This window comes from Serinus canaria, chromosome 7, assembly GCF_022539315.1.
Source record: "Serinus canaria isolate serCan28SL12 chromosome 7, serCan2020, whole genome shotgun sequence".
Taxonomy (NCBI): Eukaryota; Metazoa; Chordata; class Aves; order Passeriformes; family Fringillidae; genus Serinus; species Serinus canaria.
This window is the reverse complement of record NC_066321.1, coordinates 18,731,191-18,752,315: the sequence shown is the minus strand read 5'-3', so window position 1 is coordinate 18,752,315 and position 21,125 is coordinate 18,731,191. Positions and strand designations below refer to the sequence as shown.

At 39.7% G+C, this 21,125-nt stretch overlaps 1 protein-coding gene across 2 annotated transcripts in view; it reads right to left on the bottom strand.

Annotated features, from left to right (window-relative positions):
• The window catches only part of CERS6 (ceramide synthase 6), a 90,022-nt gene that overhangs the window by 27,756 nt on the left and 41,141 nt on the right, over positions 1-21,125 (bottom strand). For both annotated transcript variants that reach the window (XM_030241768.2, XM_050976802.1), the window contains 3 exons: positions 15,508-15,565; positions 5,785-5,835; positions 3,114-3,206 (listed from right to left, as the gene is read on the bottom strand). In XM_030241768.2, the coding sequence (XP_030097628.1) occupies positions 3,114-3,206; positions 5,785-5,835; positions 15,508-15,565 (202 nt within the window). The remainder of the gene's footprint in view (positions 1-3,113; positions 3,207-5,784; positions 5,836-15,507; positions 15,566-21,125) is intronic.

Here is a 21,125-nt window from a genome sequence, read left to right as displayed (position 1 = left end):
AAAGTCTCTTTGAAGAGAGAAATCTAGTATCCAAATTCAGCAAAATATAGTGTAAATTTTCTAGAATCAAAATTCGGTATTCAAGAAAATCAGCAGCTACAGATCATTTTATTATTGGAATGAGTGAACTGTCATTTTTAAAAAAAAATAAAAAAGAGAAGCTCTAGGAATTGCCAAATGCTTGGAAATAAAAGGTGTGAATACACGGAAAGGTCTCCTAGACCTTCTACAAACCTGTTAAAACTCTGAGTAGAAATTTTATACATTCCTTTAAATGTACCTGTCAAATATTTTTCTATTAAACAATACATCAGGTATCTGGGAAGCATGTAAATAAGCCTCACTGCTTTTAAGGTTCATCAGGTGCTTTTGAAATTAACAAACTTCCATAATTATTTTTTTCAGTGTTTAACAAAACCAGGAGCATGGGAAGCTGGAAAAAGATGATAAAACACCAATTCATACTAGCTTTCAGTCTTTGAAAATGAACACCCTTAATGGAGAATATCATGACAGCAACATAGTAGATATTTATGAAGCTAAAAGCATGCCATTACAAGACTGTAGAAGTTGATACACACAGTTCACTGACTTAATGCCAATAGAAGTTTTGTGCAGCAGCCTAGTTTGCTCACACCTCCAGTCAGGCAAAGACAATCTGATGGAATTTGTAACACCTAAATAAAGATAAACAAGTATTTGAAAGTAAAAAAAAAATAACCCAACCCTGGAAGTAATTTTTGAAGTCATCAGTTTGCTATCAGAGAAGAATAAAATGGAGATGAAAAACGTAAGTGCATTTCTCTTGATCTACAGTAAATAAAAGACCAGTTCTGGAGTTAGGCCAGTGCTGAGGGCTGCTGCTTGCAGCAAGGACACACTGCACCTCTCCTTCAGACAAACCCAACTACATGAGAAAAACCACTTGGCTGAATTCCTGCAGTGCACAGGACTGCCTGGGCACTTCTGATTGTCCCAGAATACAACACAGCCACTGCTGCTGAATTTAAAGTATCTAAAATGATAACCCAGATTTAGATAAAAATATTCCTTTCACTGTAACATGAAAACATCAACAGCTTACTCAGGTTGAGAACTGTTAATCTGCTCCATACAAGCCAATTGTGAAATATTACAATAGCATTTGATATTAGCTGTCAAATTTCCTGCTTCCTGTTAGACAGATCCCTATTTCACATGGGCACCATTCCACACACTGCATATGGGGTGCAGTACAAGGCTTCCACATTTTCTTAAGCTCAGCCCTCTTTTGAAGGGAACTACTATGGTGTTGCAAGAACTGGTGTCTCTGTCAAGCTCGTAGCCTTTTTGCCAACTATTGTGAGTCTCTAATACAAACATTTTTCAGCTCAGTGGGTTTCCTTGGCAGCTTGCACTCCAGACAGTTTTACTGTGTGACACCAGGGCACAGCTGCATTTCTCCAATCTGATCTTCCTCGTTATCAGCTCCTCTTACACTACAAAAGGAGCTGTCTCCACAGGCCAAACTGGTGAGTGGCTTAATAGGTCATTTACAAATATGGCATCTTCCCTGCTGGGGGCTGATAAGGAAAGGCTTTGGACTTGCTGTCACTGCACTGCAGAGGTGCTCCTGCTCTCTGCTGGACACTGCACCTTCTCACACAGAGCAGGTGCTTGGGACTCTACTGCTGTAGTAGTAGTAGTGTCCCAAGCACCCAGACCTGCTGCTCTGGGCTCAGGAGCTGTGGCTGGGGTGTCAATAGGCTGATAGCAATTCACTTCCCCACCTCCACATCCCACCCTATTGCCACAGCAGCTTGCCCTAAGGTTTTTCTGATAACAAGTAATTTATCTATAACTAAGAACCAGACTTGGCCCCTGCAGTGTAACATATTTGTCAATATTACTCTTGATTTAAATTCATCTCCACTATCACACAGCTCCCTTAAGCACTGCCTCTATCTCAGTTTGTGAAACAGGAAAGTTATACTCATTTCAAGCTCGTGATTAACAGAATGTTCAGCATCTACAGACAATGAAAGCAAGGGATTTATATGTATTCATCATAAATTGGTTGTTTTATTTACAGTTTATCTGCCAATATGGATTTAAATTTTGTGGCTGCTTTCTTGAGATTTCTGCTTCTGGAATAATCTGGAAATTCAAACAGAGAAGTGTGTTTCTCTGGCATAGGACTCCCAGGAATATACTGTGGTTCTAAGTGACAAATAAGTTTATTCAGGTCATAATGCATCCTTCATTTACTCTTTTCACAGTTATGCTCCTGCTAAAGTTCTAATAAACAGGAATTTTTCCATTAGCACAGCCCACAACCATTCATTTAAATGACAGCTGAAGGAAACACATAAAGATATTACAAAATTAAAATCCCTTCAAATGTTTAAAAAATTAATTTTGAAACATTAAAGCCCCTGCAAGAATAGCTCAATGGACTGTCATTAGAGTAACTGTTGTGCTGCTTGTTCTGCTATGGATTCTCTAGGATTCTCCTCAGAGAAGTTGGAATATGGAACATGTTGCAACTAATTCTAGAAAAATATTTCTATTTGGGTAGAGTCTTGGTTTTTTTCATTAACAACTCTTTAATAGTAATGCTCAGCTACATGACTGGAAGGGTAAAAATTAAATATAACATCACTTTTTAATATTAAATGTTTTTGCTGTCCTTTTGTAGAAAAATCTGAAAGCCTTCATAGATCTTACCTCACAAAGTGATAATGTGAATTTATGAGGCAGTCTTGCCCTTTTCTTGGTATTTCATTGTTTAACTCTTAGAAGAAACAGTACATCTAACAGATACTGCCTGCTCAATTCCATTCAAGTCACTGCATGAAAGCAGAAGATTCTTTTGGCTTCTGCTATTTGCCCTTCAGTATTTTTATTATTATTTCTCCAGGCTCTTCTTTCCATGTGCAGCCAAACCTCACATTACAGCACCAAGGAGCAGAGTAAGACAATCACAGTTTCTCAGAGATGAATATCTGCAAGAGTTGAACACTAGAAAGAACTGTATTTCCAGTTCCCTGCACATGTAATACAGCTACTCCTCAAGTAAAGAACAATATGTTAAAGCTTAAAGCTCTCTGTGGTCTCAGTCTCGCTGCTCTTACCTTTCTTTTGACGTCAATGAATTGAGAAAACATTAAGGACCAGTAGAATGACAACTCAACTATGTAGTAGTAATGGAGGTCAGGCATCAGGGGCTGAAAGATGGAGATGAGAAGAGGTTAAAAGAGTCTAAATGACATTACAGGCAGCTGTGGTCTATAGGAAATATGTTTAATCACAGGGGATTATTGAATTATACAGAAGTACCCTGTGTGAAAAAAAATGATGATGGTTGCCTCTTTCAAACTCTGATGGCTCTGGAAAAATAAAGCTCCCCAACATACTCTATTCTAATGTTTTAGTCCTGACAATACCACAATACCAAAAATTATGATGTTGTCCATTTGGAACCCAGAGCAAACTAAATTCTGAGTACTCCTAATTCTGTTTTGATGGTTTACTTGAAACATCTTGCTGTTTATATCAGTAATGTGGGTTTAAAGCATAGCAAAAAAAAACAATGCTAGAGTAGAAAAAAAGTAATACTAGTAAATAATCTCATCTGTTCATGATGAAAATGTGGGCTTTGAGCAGGGCTCTTTATAATAGAAATGCCTACTTTTGAAGAATTTAACCATTTTCTGGGGACATATAAACATTTGGAAAGAAGAAAATAAAACAAATTTATCCAAGCATCTTGTCTGATATACAACATGGTTACAGAGTTGTTTCAAAGTAAAAGAAACTTAAAATCCACAACCAAAACCAAACTGGGGTAACTTCAAAGGAGGTAACTGGTAGCACACATAAACATTGTGACCTCAGCCTAAGAGAGGCAGTCCTAGGAGCTACTCTAATTTCCATGCAAATGTGCCTCCATGACAGTCACACCTTCCATGGCAGTGACAGACAGGGACACTGGCAAAGGAGAAGCTCCTGAGGGCATCTCCCAAGGGATCAGATAAATCATCTCTAGAGCACCTTGCACTGGCACAGCTATGCACCCAAGCAGGGTATGAGCTGTTTCCATTGGCAAGAGTTATTCCAGTTGCACCTTTTATTCCCATTCCCTTTTGCAGACAAGCTCCTTGCAGCTGAAAGCCAGTCCTTGGATTCCCAGGAAATGTGCTATGGGTGTTAATTTAATATAGACATATGCTTATGCTTTATGAAAAATGTGTAACTCAAAATCCATCCTTTAAAGCCATCTCTTGGGCCAATCTAACTTTTCTGAGTTAGAGAGACTACCAACAGACTTTTAATTATGTGTAATTTAAAAAATGAATGAAAATAAGAGCTTGCAATGAACTGCAACTATTATACCCATTATTGCAAGGGAACTCACTGGGGAAAATTTCTAGTAAAAAATGAAGATTTTCAGCTGCTTTATTACCAACAGCATTAGTATTTCTAAAGCCATACACAGTGACAGTGCAGGGCAATTCCAAAGATGCCACAGATTCCTTCTTGGATTAACAGCGTGTTTAATTTAGCTCAAATCTGAGGTTCCAGTTCTCCACAGACTTAACCTCAATAGGTTAACCTGTGCTTATGGCTGTGTCATCACCCAAAGGATCCATTTGACTATGTCTACAGTAAAGTCCAGCTGAATTTCTGCAGTGCATTGTTCAGTAATTTACAAAGGAGTTGTAGCAAATAAAAGATTCGAAATTTTATGTGGAAAAAACCAACAGAACAAACTGAAACCCCAGTACTTAGCCATGATTAGCACCTAGTAGATATTTTTATCTTCAAGACAGTGATTTTCATAATGACTTTGACAGTTTGCTTTATGTTGGACTCTCACCACTACTAGAATGATATTAGATTTAGTAATTTTACCTCCCACGCTCTAAAAGTGTAACCAACTTTCTGAATGACTTTGTTCTTCTGGTAAGTCTGGTAAACATATGTTCTTCAATCAGTAAGCTTCATGGTCTTTTGTTTTCAGTCAACCTCTTTCTACATGTAATAACACATAAAAAGTAGGGACAGGGGGCTGAGAGGCACCAGTGACTGTAACTACATCAATCTAAGAAACAACTGTACCTGAAGTTTCTGAGGGATTAAATTTCAACACTTCCCCCATTCAATTTCTGCTGCTGCTTCCCTAATGTAGTTCAGTTCACCCTCCAGTCTCTGGGTAGAATTTAAGTCATTATTTCCTCTGAGGCTACGTAACCAAATTCCCTCAACATTTCTTGGATCAAGATTTCTGCTGAACTGTCTCCACTGAACTACTTCCAGCAGAGACACAACCTTCAAGAACAATAGCATCCAAACACAGCTCTGTTCAGCCTCTGTTCTGTCAAGGGCTGTTGACTGTCACAGGGATTCATGTGTCTTTGGGATAATACTCTTATTCACACTTTCCAGTTGGACAATTGCTTTTTTTCCCCCTTCTCTTAGGGAAGAAAAAAAAAATATATCCTAGATATACAGGGTGTGTAGTGTATATATATATATATATATATATATATATATATATATAAACACACATACACCCTAGGGTAAATTCAAATTCCTTAAACTGCAAACTGTTCTCCATTCAGGTGTGACAGCTATGTCCATCTTTCCCATCTTGAACTCAAGCAGGATGGGAAGAATCTAGCAATGTTCTGAAATGATGAGTAGCCCATTCAAACAAACCTACTGGCACAAAGCTCCACCACAATAAAACCAGAGCTCTGCAGAAGTGTCATGCTGGTTTTTAGACAGCTCTGTAACTTTTACCTGATATGGATACCCGCTCCAGCACTGCCTGGTATTCCAGAGCCAGGGTGTCTGAAAGGAAGAAAAAGCAAAACAAAGGTCAATACAGACCACCTTGTGCTATGTTAAGTGTATATATTTAATACTAACGAAGGACAAAAAAAAAAAAAAAAAAAAGAACAGATTAGAATTCCCATTTTCTGATAGAGGCTATGAAAACTGAATAGTCAAGGAGACTTCTCAGAGTTTCACAGCATGTATTTTAGCAATTTGCCTAGTTTTGCTGGTACCCCATGAGGTCACTTTTGCAGGAGTGCAGACTGAAAGTAACCAGCTGGTGTCTGGATGGTCAGATCTCTATATTCTCAATAGCACAGGAAATTTTGACCTCAGCCAGCTTAAATATTTCAAAGAAGATTCCTTGCATGTGCCATTATATATAGGCATTCTTCCATACAGGATCCATCCTTCATCTTTACATAGCCTGATCTACTCTACATTTGAGTACAAAGGGGACAGAACATCATTAGTCATTCTCCTGGATTAAGGCAGCACACAGCACACACTTCCAGCATTAAATGCTTCCCCTAGACCACAGTTTTTCAAATAAATCCTCATTGCCTGAGAGGAGGCCTGCTCTTCTTTTCACCATCAGGTGGAGCAGCTCAGCTCAGGCAAACCATGTCAAACTCATCCAAAATACAATGGGTGAGTGTCAAAGCAAGAAAGCAGACACCAGGCAGAATATTAAAGCCCCCAGGCTGACAATCAGGCTAGGTAGGAAGGATTTTTGAATATGCCCTTTAATGAAAAAGAAGACAAAATAAAATTTTCACACCAATAGCCCCAGTGCTCCTGAAATGACAAAGAATAGTTTTGACAGTAGCCTGGAAGGTATGCCAGCATTTGTAGTAACAGACCTCCTAGAGTTTCTGACATGCCTCTTTTGAGGATGCTGTAGGAATGCTTAAAGCCCATCCAAACTCATCCTTCCCTTTTATCAGAAATAACTTCTTCATGGAACCAATAAATTGGTTTTAATGTCTCCACAGTATTTACTGTGCTATACAGGGTCCCCTCCTTTTATGCACTAAAAAAATAAAGTCTTTGGAAACAGCCACAGTATCTCTGCAATATAAAGAATCTAAAATATTTCTGACAGTTGCCTAAATTAGATCCACACAAATATTCTAGGATAATTCATAGTTTCAGCCAGGTTTGAAAAGCTGTAACTGTCTTTCATATCATATTCATCAAAAGATAAGAGATACTTCCTACCCAATTATTTTGCTGCCTAAATTACAGGTCCTAGCAAAAAAAGCATATTTTGCTCTTTCAAATATTATGACAACTTAAGCCTTTTTCATAGAGATGCTTGCTGCAGGAGCTACAGATACAGAGGTTTATGAGCAATTAAAATGCTGATTGCTAAATAAAATAGGCCTTTCTTGATGAAACTATAACCACAAAGCCCTACAGGGTATCACAACTGACAAATAATGTAATGTATGCATTAAGCCTCAAAGACCAATAGAGCAGAATATATGCCCCTTCTGAGCCACACAAGGCTCACAAAGCCACGCTGCCATCTCAGACAAAATGCTTCTGAGTAGCTGTTTGGAAACCTAATGGATCCTTTGTGGGCAAGAGCACTTAAAATACCAGGGGCTCCTGCAGCACCTTCTTACCCTTCTTTCCTCCCCAGTCTCCCTTCCCCTTGACCTGCCTTGGCATCTCAGCTGCTCTGAACAGCTTTAGCAGCAGGGCACTTTGGTTATGCTCGTCCTGGAGGGTTTTAGGGAAGAGGTGGAGGAAGAGCTTGGTTCAAGCACAACCTTCCTCTCTGACCTCCACGATGCGCAGAGCCCTAGACTGCACTCAACACCTAAATGTAAACCAGGGTCACAGCTGGACCAAGAAGCTTCTTATTGGACCTCTGTGAACCTCACAACTGTGGAATACTGTGTACAGGCTTCAGAACAAACAACAGTCTTAAAAAAACCTCACACAGTCTGCAGTGTGAGACCTAGTCCCACTAGTGAAAGGTGGAGTAATCATAAGGGATCTAAGACCAACATTCCAGGGCTCAGGTGAGCCCTGTGTGTGCTCCTAGGACACGTCTGCAAACTTCCTCATAACAGGTAAGGTCACTATGAAGCAGAGCACAGTTCTGCCTGCAAGTCCCATGTTGGATCAGAAGAAAAGGTCAGTGACTTGGCTCCACAACAAATCCTTTTTTGATGAACATAAAAGCATGCTTCTGTTTTTGCTGCCTGCTGAATACCCAATTTTCATTTTACTTCCTATTCTTGGTATATAATGTCTGAGGAAGGGAGGGACACAAGGGGATTGGAGAAGAGAGGAAATGCAAATATCCTGATAACAAAAAGGCCCCCTTAGCTGGAAACAAAAATACTAAAAAACATCAGTACCAATTATGCTAGGCACAGAGCACCAGCCCTACAATGCTGACACCCTGCCTTACAGAACAGAAAGGAGCTCCATGTGTTGATGGCAAGTGTTTACCAGATTCATTGTACTCCTGATGTGATGCTGAGTTTTGGGAATCCTCAGGCAGCTGCTTTCCTTTGCAGGATTCACCCCATGGCTTGCTTCACTGACATATAACATGTCTCACTATTGCATGCAGTGCGTGAAGGGAGACAGAGTAAAATTTAATAAGAACAACTCCATACAAGGTAAACATCAAATAAAACTTTATACCTAAACCCAGATGTTTAAGATTGTGGTATTTATGAACCTACACTGCCTACTGGAAACACACTGTGTGGAGAGATGCCAAACACAAGCCCCAGCTGATGTGTTTTGCTGTACTTTCATAGAGGCACATTGTAGCAAGGTCTCAGGATTATCCCTGAGAGTCTGAAAATTAGGAAGTTCCTGCAACTGCAGAATTTTCAACAGGAAATACAGGTTTTCTCTAGTTCACAGGGCCAATATTCTTTAGTTCACAGGGCCTTGGAGAGGCAAGAATGTGTTTGAACCACATAGTGCCACTATGGGCAGGTGGTGAAGAAGACCTCTCATCAGTGAACTCCCCACTGTCAAGCACTGCCCCTGAAACCCTGGCAGAAGGAGCTGACTGCTTCTCAGCACAGACAGCACCCAGTCCCACCTGACAGAGAGCAGAGCTCCTGCAGACAGGCTGCAGGAACAGGCAAGCCAAAAGCCACCCCAGTGTGTGGGCACTGGACAGGAACCCATCTCTAAGCACCCTGGTCACTGAGCACAGCTAAAACAGGCACAACCCTAAGCAACAATGAGTAAGGACACACTGGAGTAGCTGCTCCCCCATCCCCTCCTGCAACCACTGCATTTTTTCATTACTACTGAAATACTTAGAATCACAGAATATGCTGAGTTGGAAGGAACCCACCAGGATCATCAAGTCCAGCTCCTGGCCCTGCAGAGAACACCTCAAGAATCACATTTCTTGGTGTATGCAGTAATGCCACAAGTACTAAGAACTAAATTAAAATTATCCCAGTGAGAGAATCTCTCTCATATTGTGTTTTCCTCTAACAGAAAGACAGAAGGGGAAATGTTAATTAATTTAAGTAAAAAAACAGTTTGCAAGGAATTTTTTTCCTGCTCAGTTCTGAGTCAGTGACCATAATAACATTTCCTTCTCTTAAGCAAATGAAGACAGCCAAAATAATTTCCCAGAATGTCTAAACTTACATAAAATGTTATATTCACTTCCCTCTGGTTTTCACCTTCCCCTCCTGCTGAGGAAGTGAAAAGACACAAGTCTTCTGATGTTCCCATTTGTCATCTGCTGATGGATCTATTGACTTGCAGTTTTCTGTAATTGATCTATTAAAACAACTAGCAAAAAGACTGGCTGGTAGGGATGAGAACAAGGGAACCATCATAAATTGCACATGATTTTGTTTCATAAATTGCAAATTTGTATTAAGTTTTAGTATAAAACCATAAGTAGTAAATTTGTGCCACGGCAAAAAATCTAAAGTAACTAGGCAAGAGGAAAGAGTTTTCTCTTCCTCATCTTCTTGAGCCTACAATTCCTGAGGACAGGACAAAAATTCCTGTAGAAACTCCTTAAGTTACCTGTGAGATAACAGCAGTTAAAAATTAGAAGCAAAACTCTGAATTAGTTTCAGATTTACAGCAGTACTTCCCCATGCTAACCTGGCACTGTCCAGCAGCCAGTAACCAAGAGCATCAGTAGGCAGAAGAAATGATAAAGCTCTGAGAGGTGAGACAGCTTAACACTGGAAGGGAATATAATGGAAAAAACACAAAAGATCATCAATGATGTATTTGTTCATTGCCAAGATTTTTTTCCTCTACTACTGAAAGATAAAACGAAGCAGCTTAATGACTTGAAGCACTTATGGTATAAAAATACACATTGTTCTGCAGGTTTTACTGATTTAATTGAGATTACAGCTATCCTCCTCCAAGTCATTCCCTCAACAGTGAGTGCAACAGAAAAAGAGCAATGCAAAGCATCAGTTAAATTAGCAATGACCTGTTCTTCTATCCAAACATGTACTCTTTGCTCAGGTTTAATTAGATGTGAACAACAGGACTGCTTCATTCACTTGAACAGAGAAACATGAAAAGCTCATGGCAATAGAGTGCTGAGCTAATGCTTTACTACAGGTATGAATGAGCCACCTTAGTTTATAGATGAATTAAAACTACTTTGTTCATCAAACTGCCCAAATATAGCACTTTGTGAAGCATTTCTTCTGTATCTGCCATTTTAATGATATGACCCTGAAAAAATTTCAGTCTTTCAGAAAGCTGGGCTGCCAAGAAAATAAATACTGTGCTGAAGGCAAAATTAGCAAGCAGTCCACAGGGGGATATGAGGTGTGGCAGCCCCTCCTTCACTGCCCCAAACACCAGTGCAATGCACCAGAGCAGAGATGCTGGATGTGGCTCAGTACCAGCTTAACTTGCCAATTTGATGATTACATAGCATTTACTTACTGCTCTGATGTTATTAAATACCCCCAGCTGGATTCAAAACAGATAAAGTGAAATTCAATTCTAGATGCATTTTTTGAATTAGTGTGTTGCTTTTCCTTCCCATGATTATGCAAAATTTGCCCCCACTGTATTTGTCCTGTTGCCATCCTGTTACTGAATTAGGATATCATTGATACTCTCCTTTTGCTTTTTCTTTCAAAACCCTTCAGTTTCAGTTCAGCCACAAAAAAATTCTGCCAGCTTGCTTAGCTTTGTCCTCTTTTGCCTGATCCAGTTATTATCTTAACTTCCAACAGCTCACACAGTGAATTCCTTCCTATGCTGACTGGCCTTGTCTTGCAAAGCCTCATTGTCCAAAATGCATTCATTCTCCTTGTTGATGTACACTGAGGTGCTGCAGCCATTTGAAACTAAGTTTCTTCAGCAGCTTTGATCTTTCTCACAGCATGACTCATGATTTATATCTCAAGCATCCAAAACACTCTATTAATCTTTCCTAAATGCCCTCAACAATTTTTATGCCTTCCTGAAGATAAATCTGAAGCAAATTCCTTTTCCATGAGATGGCATCTAACTACAGTCTTCCTGGAAACCTTTTCCACTTGTGATGCTTATTTAGAAATGTAATATGGCATTTCCCCTTTCTCACAATGGCATTCTTCAAAAGACTCCAGAGCACGGGTATTCTTCCCTGCTCACTCAGTGAATTAGAAATTGTTTTATTTATCACCTAATGTTCAGCCCTGCTTCCACAGAAAGGAAAAAGATTATAATTCAGTTTTAACATCCAAAATAATTTTAGTTTAACAATTTTCATCACTGACAGGAACTCAGCAGTTGGTTTTACGAGTAAAAAAAAATAAAATAAAATAAAAAAGCAATCAAACCCTCCAGAGAATCCAAATCAATTTTAAAGCAAGCACAATCTACCAAATGCGGGCTTCCTTCCTCCCTTAGTGGCCTATGTATCACATTATCCCTCTGCTAATAGCACAGTAAAATATCAAATATCAGCACTGTGTTAAAAGGGCTCCACAGTGGCCTCTGGCATTCTTCATTTAAATGAGAATATTTATCCAGCACTGGGCAAATAAGCTCACTGAACAAAGGGAATTACAAGGCTTCAGTAACAGACAATATAACAACCACTGGGGAAGAACGTGGGAAGGAAACATCACAGCAGATGCAGACTAGAGCAGATAAAGTGCCCAGCAGAATGCCTGCTTCAACTGATGCAAGAGTGAAAGAGACACCAAGAGCTCTGGAGATAAACCCCCTGCTTCCCAGCTTTTGCCACAGTGTTGTTTGCTAGAGTCAGTTCTGATTTAAACCAAGGTAGTAGATATTTTCTAAACTCATTCTTTGGTATTTCAGCACTAAAACCAGAAAAAAAATCACCCTGCTTTAAGGAGTCTTGTTCTATGAATCAGACAATCAGACATAACCCAAACACTGGTATGCATTTTTCCAAGATGCTGCATTGCTTTTATTGTTCTGTTCCACAAAATATGCAGCAGCATTAGTTTCATGAAAAAGCAGATGCAGCAGGTAGGGCAACAGAAGATGGAAACAATAAATGAAATACTGAATATTCTGATGCAGGTCCTTTTTTTCTGCTCCAAATGTTGTAACATGCAATGTGTTCTGCAAATAGCTTTCCAATAGCTGAGGAAATTTTATGACAAAATCAAGTCTGTCCTACTGCTACAAAGACTGAAAACTGTCTAGAGCACCAGTATATTTTTTGAATATAGCAATTTAATTTTATGAAGTGGATGTGAATAACAGCCATTATTTTCTTCATCTAAAGTTAACAATCTGAATAGTAAGTGAACTGTAATACAGAAATGATGTCAATAACCTGCCACCACTTTATTCCCAAGTTCTTTCAATGTATTTCAAATGAAGGTGGTCTGACTTGAGGCTCTAAAATTCTGGAGTAGATGCAATCTGAAATGGCATTTACAAATTCTACACTACTCTCTCATGTAACATGTGCATGTATTGCTGCTGCTATTTTGTTCCAAAAAAAGGCAAAGAATCAGCCAACTCAGCTGAGCAACAGAGTGCAACATTCTCTCACTAAAAAGCACAGAGCCAGTTTCCCTCAATGTGCTCACAGAAACTGTGGGCCACTAACAGAACACCTCCTGCTGTCACACAGAAGCTCACTGGCCCAGTGGTCAGTGCCCACATGAGGATAAGCACTCCAATTTCTTCATCTGAAACATCCAGATGTTTCCAGAAAGGGGAACTTTCATAACAGAACAAGTGGAGCTCTACCTGTCGGGTTTTTTCCTTCATACTACCCTGCTATTTTCTAGTTGCCTTCCATACATTTATGTCCCCTGACTAGGCTTTTGGAGTCAAATTTACACCCCAACATGGCTTTCCCTGCTCTTTTGTACCACTAGAAATTGTAACTACCACCAGGCAGTTCTCAGTTCTCCCGTGGGGGATGACTCATTAGGAAGGACACTCCATCAGCTGCACACACAGGAGCCTGGTGCACCCAGCATTTTTTAAATATAGCCACAGCATACTCATATCATCTGCTTTACTTCAGCACTGAATTTGAAAAACAGCAAGATTTGTTTATCCAGGCAGATGATTCTTTTCCCAGTAGAATACCTACATGCAACTTCAGGTTTCCAAATCTCAGCACAGACTTCAGAAGACTCGCAGAAAATTCATCCTCTTCTGTGAGTTTGTAATTCTCATGGGCAATCAAGGGAAGGAAATTAAATGTGAAAAGTCTATATATGTCACCTGGAAGCTTTGCTTCCGTATGCTTGTAAAGGTTTTTCATTTTACAGCATTATACAGGCACTGCTTAGCACCAAGGATGAGCAAGCAAGAAACAAGCCAATCCTGAACTCTTTGCTCTGTTTCTTTATCACCAAACATAATGATATTTTTTCCATTTAATTGGAGCAAAGTCAGACCATTAACTCTTAATGAGCAAAGCCACCATTTATTTAACTACAAATATTACTGAGGAAAACAAAACCATTATCTCATTCCCGTGTTAATGATAAGCAAAGCAGTCAGTTTAATGCCACTGGCACTCACTGGAACTTAATGTTTTGTTGACATGACTACTGGTGTGGTACTCTGCAAAGAAGTGTTTTGTAGACATGCAAATGAAACAAATGGTAGAGCTGAAAAATCTCAGTTTCATTCAGAAAGGAAAGAATTTGCATATAAATGATCAAAGTGGAAATACAATTGGTTACTTATCTTTTATGCTTCAAATAGTAGTGATTTATAAATACACAAAGAATGCTGTAGTGAATGCTGGCTTCAATCCTTCAGTGCTAAAACAGCTCATTCAGAAGTCTGAAAATGAAGATGGGGATGGTCACATCTAGCATTTGCCATTTTACCAAAAATGGGGCAGTGAGGGTTAGATGGAAAGGTGAATGCTTCACATTAAATGATTTTGTGGGCCACCCATCCACTCTGCATAATTTAAATAATTTAAACATGATCTAGAAAACAGTGAAGACCGGAGCTGGCAGCTAGTAACAAAGAAAGCTTCATCTTCTCTTTCAAAGTTGGTACATTGGTCCATTTCCTCACATAGAACACTCATTGACAAATCTGCTCTTGAAAATTGTATTTGAGGTAGAAGGCGGCCAACTTGAACACTTAACCTACAATTACTCTGATTCCCTCTTCTCATAAAGAATCAGAAATGACACAGGTGAGTTCAAATCCTGATTATGGTAACCTATTTCACCCCCTCAGTGCATCAGCCATCACACTGCAGGGATGTTCTGAAACACACAGTGCTATGGGATCAAGCAACCACACAGCACGTTAATGGTGAAGAACACATAAAATGTAAGTGTTCAAGGAGACAGAGGGATGCATGCTGCTGTGGCCCACACTTCCCCTGGGGCTGACTACTGCTAAATAGCTCTGATGTGCCCTCCCTGCACAGGCACACCATTATTCCTGCTCACACCAAGTTGCCTTGCCCCTGAGACAGCCTCAAGAACCACAGACATAAAAAAGATTAGTAAACTTCTTTTCCTTACAAAGCACCAGAGACATTCAGGATACATTTTCTTGAGTCAAATTTTTGACCAACCCAAAGATTACATGAACACACTGAGTGCACCATTCCCCTAATTTCACCTCCCAGAATTACAGAAATATGGCCCAACTTGCAGAGAAGCTCTGAGAATTAGTCACACTGTAAAAACAGTTTGCACCACAAACCCATATCACTCTCTACTGCAGGGTTAACAGACCTAGGGCAGAGTGCTTAGAAGCTTTCAATAACCTTCTCTTTTTAAACCAGGTGAAACACACCACTGATGGGGAACTCCACAGAAACCTCCTTCCACAGGACATTAGACAAAGAAGAGGCAAAAAAGGTATTTTTTCTAAAACACTAATGCATTTTGTTTGTTAATAAAGAGCAACCTCTGTCAGAGGCATTTAAGTAAGGATGATGGTGAAATTGAGATTAATACTTTGGTAAGCCTTACTGCCAGTTTAATACCTATAATGACAAGTAACCAAGTGAACTAGGCATGTTGCTATGCCTTTTCTTCTTTTAAAACCCCATTAAATATTGATAAGAACTTATATTCCTTACCAATGCAAGTAGCAAAGCATTTTATGAATGCAAATTAAATTTTAATTTCCACTCCTCATGACCATAGACTTTATGCCTGGGCTTTATATTATACCTGTAGGAGACTTCAAGTCTGTGATATGTTATGAAAGCATAATAATATAAGTGCCTACCTTTTTCAGGAACCGAACTCCATAGGTAAATATATAAAGGTAAAATGTAAATCTCCACCTGCAAAAGGTACAAGAGATTAACTCTAGGATACCAGGTTTACATATTTTACAGTTCAACACATGATTTCTTTTTTCACCACCAAACCACCACACCCTGGTTACATTAACAGAAGTTGAAGCAAAATTTTGGTCTGGTTTTCTCCAACTTCTGTTACCAAGCCTTGTGCTCATTTGCCTGCTTTTCCTGGCCTCTCATTAGCTCTCTGAAAATACTTGCTAATTTTATCTAAACAGGGGAAGAAAATCCTCACACATTTTCGAGGATATCAGGTTTTTAAAAGTTTAATGAAAACTAGCAGGACATTGGAGGAGAGAGGACAATTTACCCATCTGCTGCAGGAAAGTTCATCTCTTATTAGACACCAGGAAAAAGATAATCAGAAATTTTATTAAGACTTCAACAGGTGACTTGGGAGTGCTGCATGTCAAACAGACTCTTTAGTAATGAAAAGTGTCATTCACAATGAGCTGGAAATTCACTTGGCAGATTCCAGCACTCCACATTTGGTTTTAGGGAGTGCATTTGCATCAGATAGATATGCTGGATACAGACATGGATCCATAATTTACATCCACTTCCCAAGCATCCCTTGATAAAAATTACATATTCCCAAATGCACTCAGAATAATTGCTGAGCTTCTGTTTTTTTTTTTCAGATTGAGGGAAACTAGAAGTTAGAAAGGATTCCATGGAAAATAAGAGAAACTACCAGGAGATTTAATACAAAAATCATCCTCTCCTCTGTCTTTCTCCAGTCTTAAAGAAAAGAAGACAGACACAGTAACTTCCTATCTTTTGGACCCGTTACTCACTTATGAAAGAGCTACTGGAAGTCTCAGGAAATGAAATCATAACCTTGTGCAGTATAAATTCTTAGAGGAATTCCTTGTTTGTTTTTTTCTCCAAGGGTTGGACTGACTACACACACATGCTTAATATAAAGACCAGAGAAGTAAAAATCACAATGTTTATAGCAGGATGAGTCTTGGCCACCTTAGTGTGAAGCAATGCTGCAACGTGAATCATCTTCAATGACACATTTTACAGCACTTACAACTTTCTCTCCACTGGCAAAACTATTAGCTTCCAGTTAATTGGCACTGGAGTGCTTTCAAACATTACTGGAATGGTTACAAAACTGAAAATGTTCCTATTTTAAAGACTAATCCAAACCTTTCTCTTCAAAGCTACTTTTACAAGCATTTAGAAAGACAGTTGTGTCATACATAAACAACCCTCTGAAAATCTGAGAGTGTAAGAACATTAATGAGATTTAAAATGTGATACTTCAGTTGAACAGAAACTCTATTTTACACTGCAGTCCCCATAGCACGGAAGAAAATAATTTATGAAATTGATATGAGAGAAATAGCAAACCCTTCAAGGGTTTGGTCACTGTAGTAGCATGGCACACCATTTTCATGGTGGCACTTTCAAGATACTGTGAACATAGAGTACTTGGAGGAAAAATGTTAGCTGGGCTGGCAGAAGCTTCAGATCATGCACATGAAAGAAAAAGGACAGTATTATGAAGGAAGGATTTATTTGGGTATTTTATTTATTTATATAAAATAATATATTTATTTTATTTATAAAGTTTCTCGTTAGGCCAGTCCTACAGCCAGTAAACTTGCCATTCAATTTCACATTTAATATATCATCTACTGAAAGTCTGAAGGCTGTCACTGAAAAGACTAGGAGGAAAACCCTGTCCAACCTATTCACTGATGAGCACTTTCAGTGCCCTTCTTTCACTCCTAAGTGTGAGCAGCTATGATCAATTCCTTGCAAAGAGTTTTATCACCTTTCCCATTTCTTCAAGCAAAATTCGTAACATGCTTAAGGGCTTTTCTAGCTTGCTGTTGGGGGATGCAATATTCCACAGAGGAGTTCAAAGGCAGTTTGATGTATTTGAAAAATGTTAATAGCTGAGTTTAGCTGGTGGGTATCAGGGATTTTCCAGTCTGCATGGATATTTGGAAAACTCTGATTGCAGAATTTCCTAAGCTACCACCCCTCAAAAAATAAAAGACCCTTTCCCAAAACAGGCAAATAAGAAACACTGATATCCCCATCTAACTTTCCACCCACCTCCCAATGCACTGATACTGCTACAGATTTGTGCTAAAGCCATGGATTACCCTGGAGGAGAGTTTCTGGAGCTTCAGAAGACCCTCAGAGCCAAGAGCCACTGGGTATTATTTGTGCCTGCTGAACACAGTCAACTTGCTTCAACTGTTCAACGCCTACAGAAGTGATGGATACACACAAGGATATGCTATGTTCTTCTTCCTGAATTTGCCAGGCAAGTGGACTTGGATTTAGCACCAGAAGATGAAACAAGGCAAGAACTGAATGACAGACCAAGCCAAAGAAATCAGTGGTCAAGCAGAGCACCCTCCTACTCCATACTTTTTGCAGAGCTCAGCCCGTGGGGTTCATGCTCTGTCAGGAAGATGCCATCCTCCCCACAGCCCTGCTGTCCAGCTGAGTGAGCACAGCACGGGTGCCTCCCTATGAGAAATGGACACTTCCCCCCAGGGCAAGGGTAAAGAGGCACAAGGCCTCTCTGCTCCTGCAGTTTTCCCTTTTTTCCACTTCCTCTGCAGGAAGACTGAGTGGCCAGGCTGTGAACACTGGCACCCCTGCAGACCTTTGCAGCCCTCACCTCGCAGTGCACAGTGCTCATGGCTCTGATGCCAAACCAGTGTCTGCTGCTCAGCAATGCTGTGCAAGGATCCAAAGCTATCCAACTGCTGACAACAAAACACCAAACACAGTAAACACAGAATGGTAAAAACATAAACCCCATTATTCTTGCAGAATTGTAGCTGTTATTTACTGAGATGCCTTTGCCATTGGTTTGCTACAGACAGGGCCACAAACAGCAATGTAAGAATGCCACACTTCAAAACAATTAACATTAAAAAAAACCCCTCCTTGTTATTCAGCAACTAGTCATAGGCTCACCACATTGCCAGCAGTTGAAGAAACTGGCTCTCTGGCTCTGAAAACTATTTTCAGAGACACTGCAGATGTCTGAAGTTTTCCCATGGAAATACAATTTATGACTTTGCCTACCTACCTATTATACTCCACCTTTAAGTTAAAACCAAAAGTAAACACAACAAACAGTAACCCTTCTCCCCATAACCAACAAAAATTTCCCTCAAGATACTATTTTTTAGGCAACAAATCATGTAAAAATACAAGACAGAGCACTGAAAAATAATGCTTAATCCATCCAATAAATAGGAGGTCAAACAATAGACTCCAGTAGATCTTTACTTATCTCCAATCTTGATACCTACTCTAGTACAAAGCTGCAAGTGTGACTGTATGGCTGATGGAAGTAGCTCCACTGTTCCAATCTCCTGCCTCCCCAGATTTCTGTGATGAATATTTGCTGCCTTTCCACAAAGGCTGACAGATGCAAGCAGATATAAAAAATGTTAATTAAAAAAAATACTTGGGTAAATAAATGAATGAATAAAATCTTCTTGCCTCTTCTGGCGTGGTATTGCTGTTGAGTCAGCCTGGACCATGCAAGTGGTAAACAGTTCCTGCCCTGTGGTTAAGCAGATGTTACGTGAGGAAGAAGGCAGATATGCACAACTCACTAAGATGTGCAAAATAGCAGATATGATAAATTGAGAACACTGCATTGCTCTCCTCTTCAATCTTCTGGATTAAGACTTGACTGCCACTTGATTTTCCTCTTGGCTGCAGTTTGAATCAGTTATTTAATATTAAGTATTACAGTGCCACTTGAGACCAGTCCTGTCCTAAATCTGTATGCTCAAAATGCAGCTCTGAAAGTCTTAAGAGCAAAATTTAGTAGTGCAGAAAAGAAAACACAGTACTAAATTTTGAAGTGATGCAGTTTTATAAATAATAAAGTGTGTTTTTATAATTAGGCCAGAAAGTATGTATAATACAAAAGGTGTTTTGGTAACTCATTCTAGGTTACATAGCTTCTGTTCAATGATTATGCAACTGTTCTCTTCTGAGCACTTTGAGGGCTACATAAATAAAAATAAGACCTCAGAGATCTATGGTCCTTGCCAAATCCTGCCCTACAAAGAGAAACTATCTGGAAAGCTGATGGGAAGCACACAGAGAAAAACCAGAGGTGGCTGCCATGCAGCATCCCTTGTGGTCTGACCAGCAGACCTGTTCCTCATCAGTGATGCTCACTGCAAACAGCTGATGAGTCTTGGAGAGAGAAACCAACTCCACAGCCTTTCTACCATGGACCTCTACTCTCCATTCCCACAATGATCTCCCAGTCCCCTGTCTGCAGACACAACAGCTGCTCACTGAACCACTCCCTTACAGCTCTAGAGGAATGAAAACTTAAATCTTCCAGCCTGCATTTGAATTTCACCTAGCAGTGCTGTCCTAGCCATGATGGCCAATATTAGTATGGATAAGGCACTTTTGTGTCAGGTAACCACCTTCTTAGACCAACCTGCATTACCTGTTTTCCTTTGTTCCATGCTCAATGTTACTTTCCTGCAGCATTAAGTGCCCCAGAGTGGTTTTCAGCCTGCTGAAGCAGATGCTGGACCCTTAGGAGTATGATCTGTGTGGAGGCAGGCTGGGTGTCAGTGCAGTTTCCCCTTTTCCCTGAGGAAGCTGCTGGCTGTGCAGGATCCATGCAGCACATCCCAAGGCTGTGCACATCCCCAGGCTGTGCACAGCAGCCACAGCCTCTGGTCACACGGGTGGAGAGCAGTCTGCCAGGGAGGGCCTGCTTTGTCTTCACATTCCCTACTTCCATTGCTCCCAGCTGGGAGTTGCAGGGCTATTAGAGATAAGATGGAGGATCAGCAATGTTTTTAGCAGCGTATTCAAACCTCGTCTTGTCAATTTTGTTTTTCCTTTTACATGCCAAAGAAGTATATTTACTTTGTCATTTATGTTCCTTCCCTTTCCATGTCTCTCATTCATTGCTTGTTGGATCATTGAAAACTTCAGAAAAACCTCTACAAGTTGCTCATTACAGTGAAGGCTTTTTTCGGTCCATTTTTCATTTTTAAAGATTTTTTTTTCCCTCGTTATTCCAAGCACTGTACAAAGAAAGAGGGACAGAAAATTTTTGTACTTTTTTCAAGCAAAAGTGTTTTTATCAGAGCAGATAAAGAAGACAGAAACCAAATTAACCAGGAAGCACCATCTAACCAAACTATACTCATTAGTCTTTAAGTATTTAAATAACTAACTAATCATAAGGGATAGCATTAAGAATTTCAAAGCACACTTTCTACAGCACCTTGTACTGAATATTTCCTGTCTGATAGTCACAATTTCAGGCTGTGTCAGGGCCTGATCTTAGAAGATTTACCCTGCCAGTAAGCAGGACTACATGAACTGATGCACTGCTTGAATCCTCTGAAAAAATTAGGGAAGAATTTAAATCTCACATACCCTTTTTTTAATCTGCTAGTTTCTTGAACTTCAGGGAAGTGAAAAATAAACATGCCTGTGTGAGCAAATCCTGGTCACCAGTCAATGCCAGCAGAAGGGCCTGTCACCCTGATAGGACCAGTAAAAT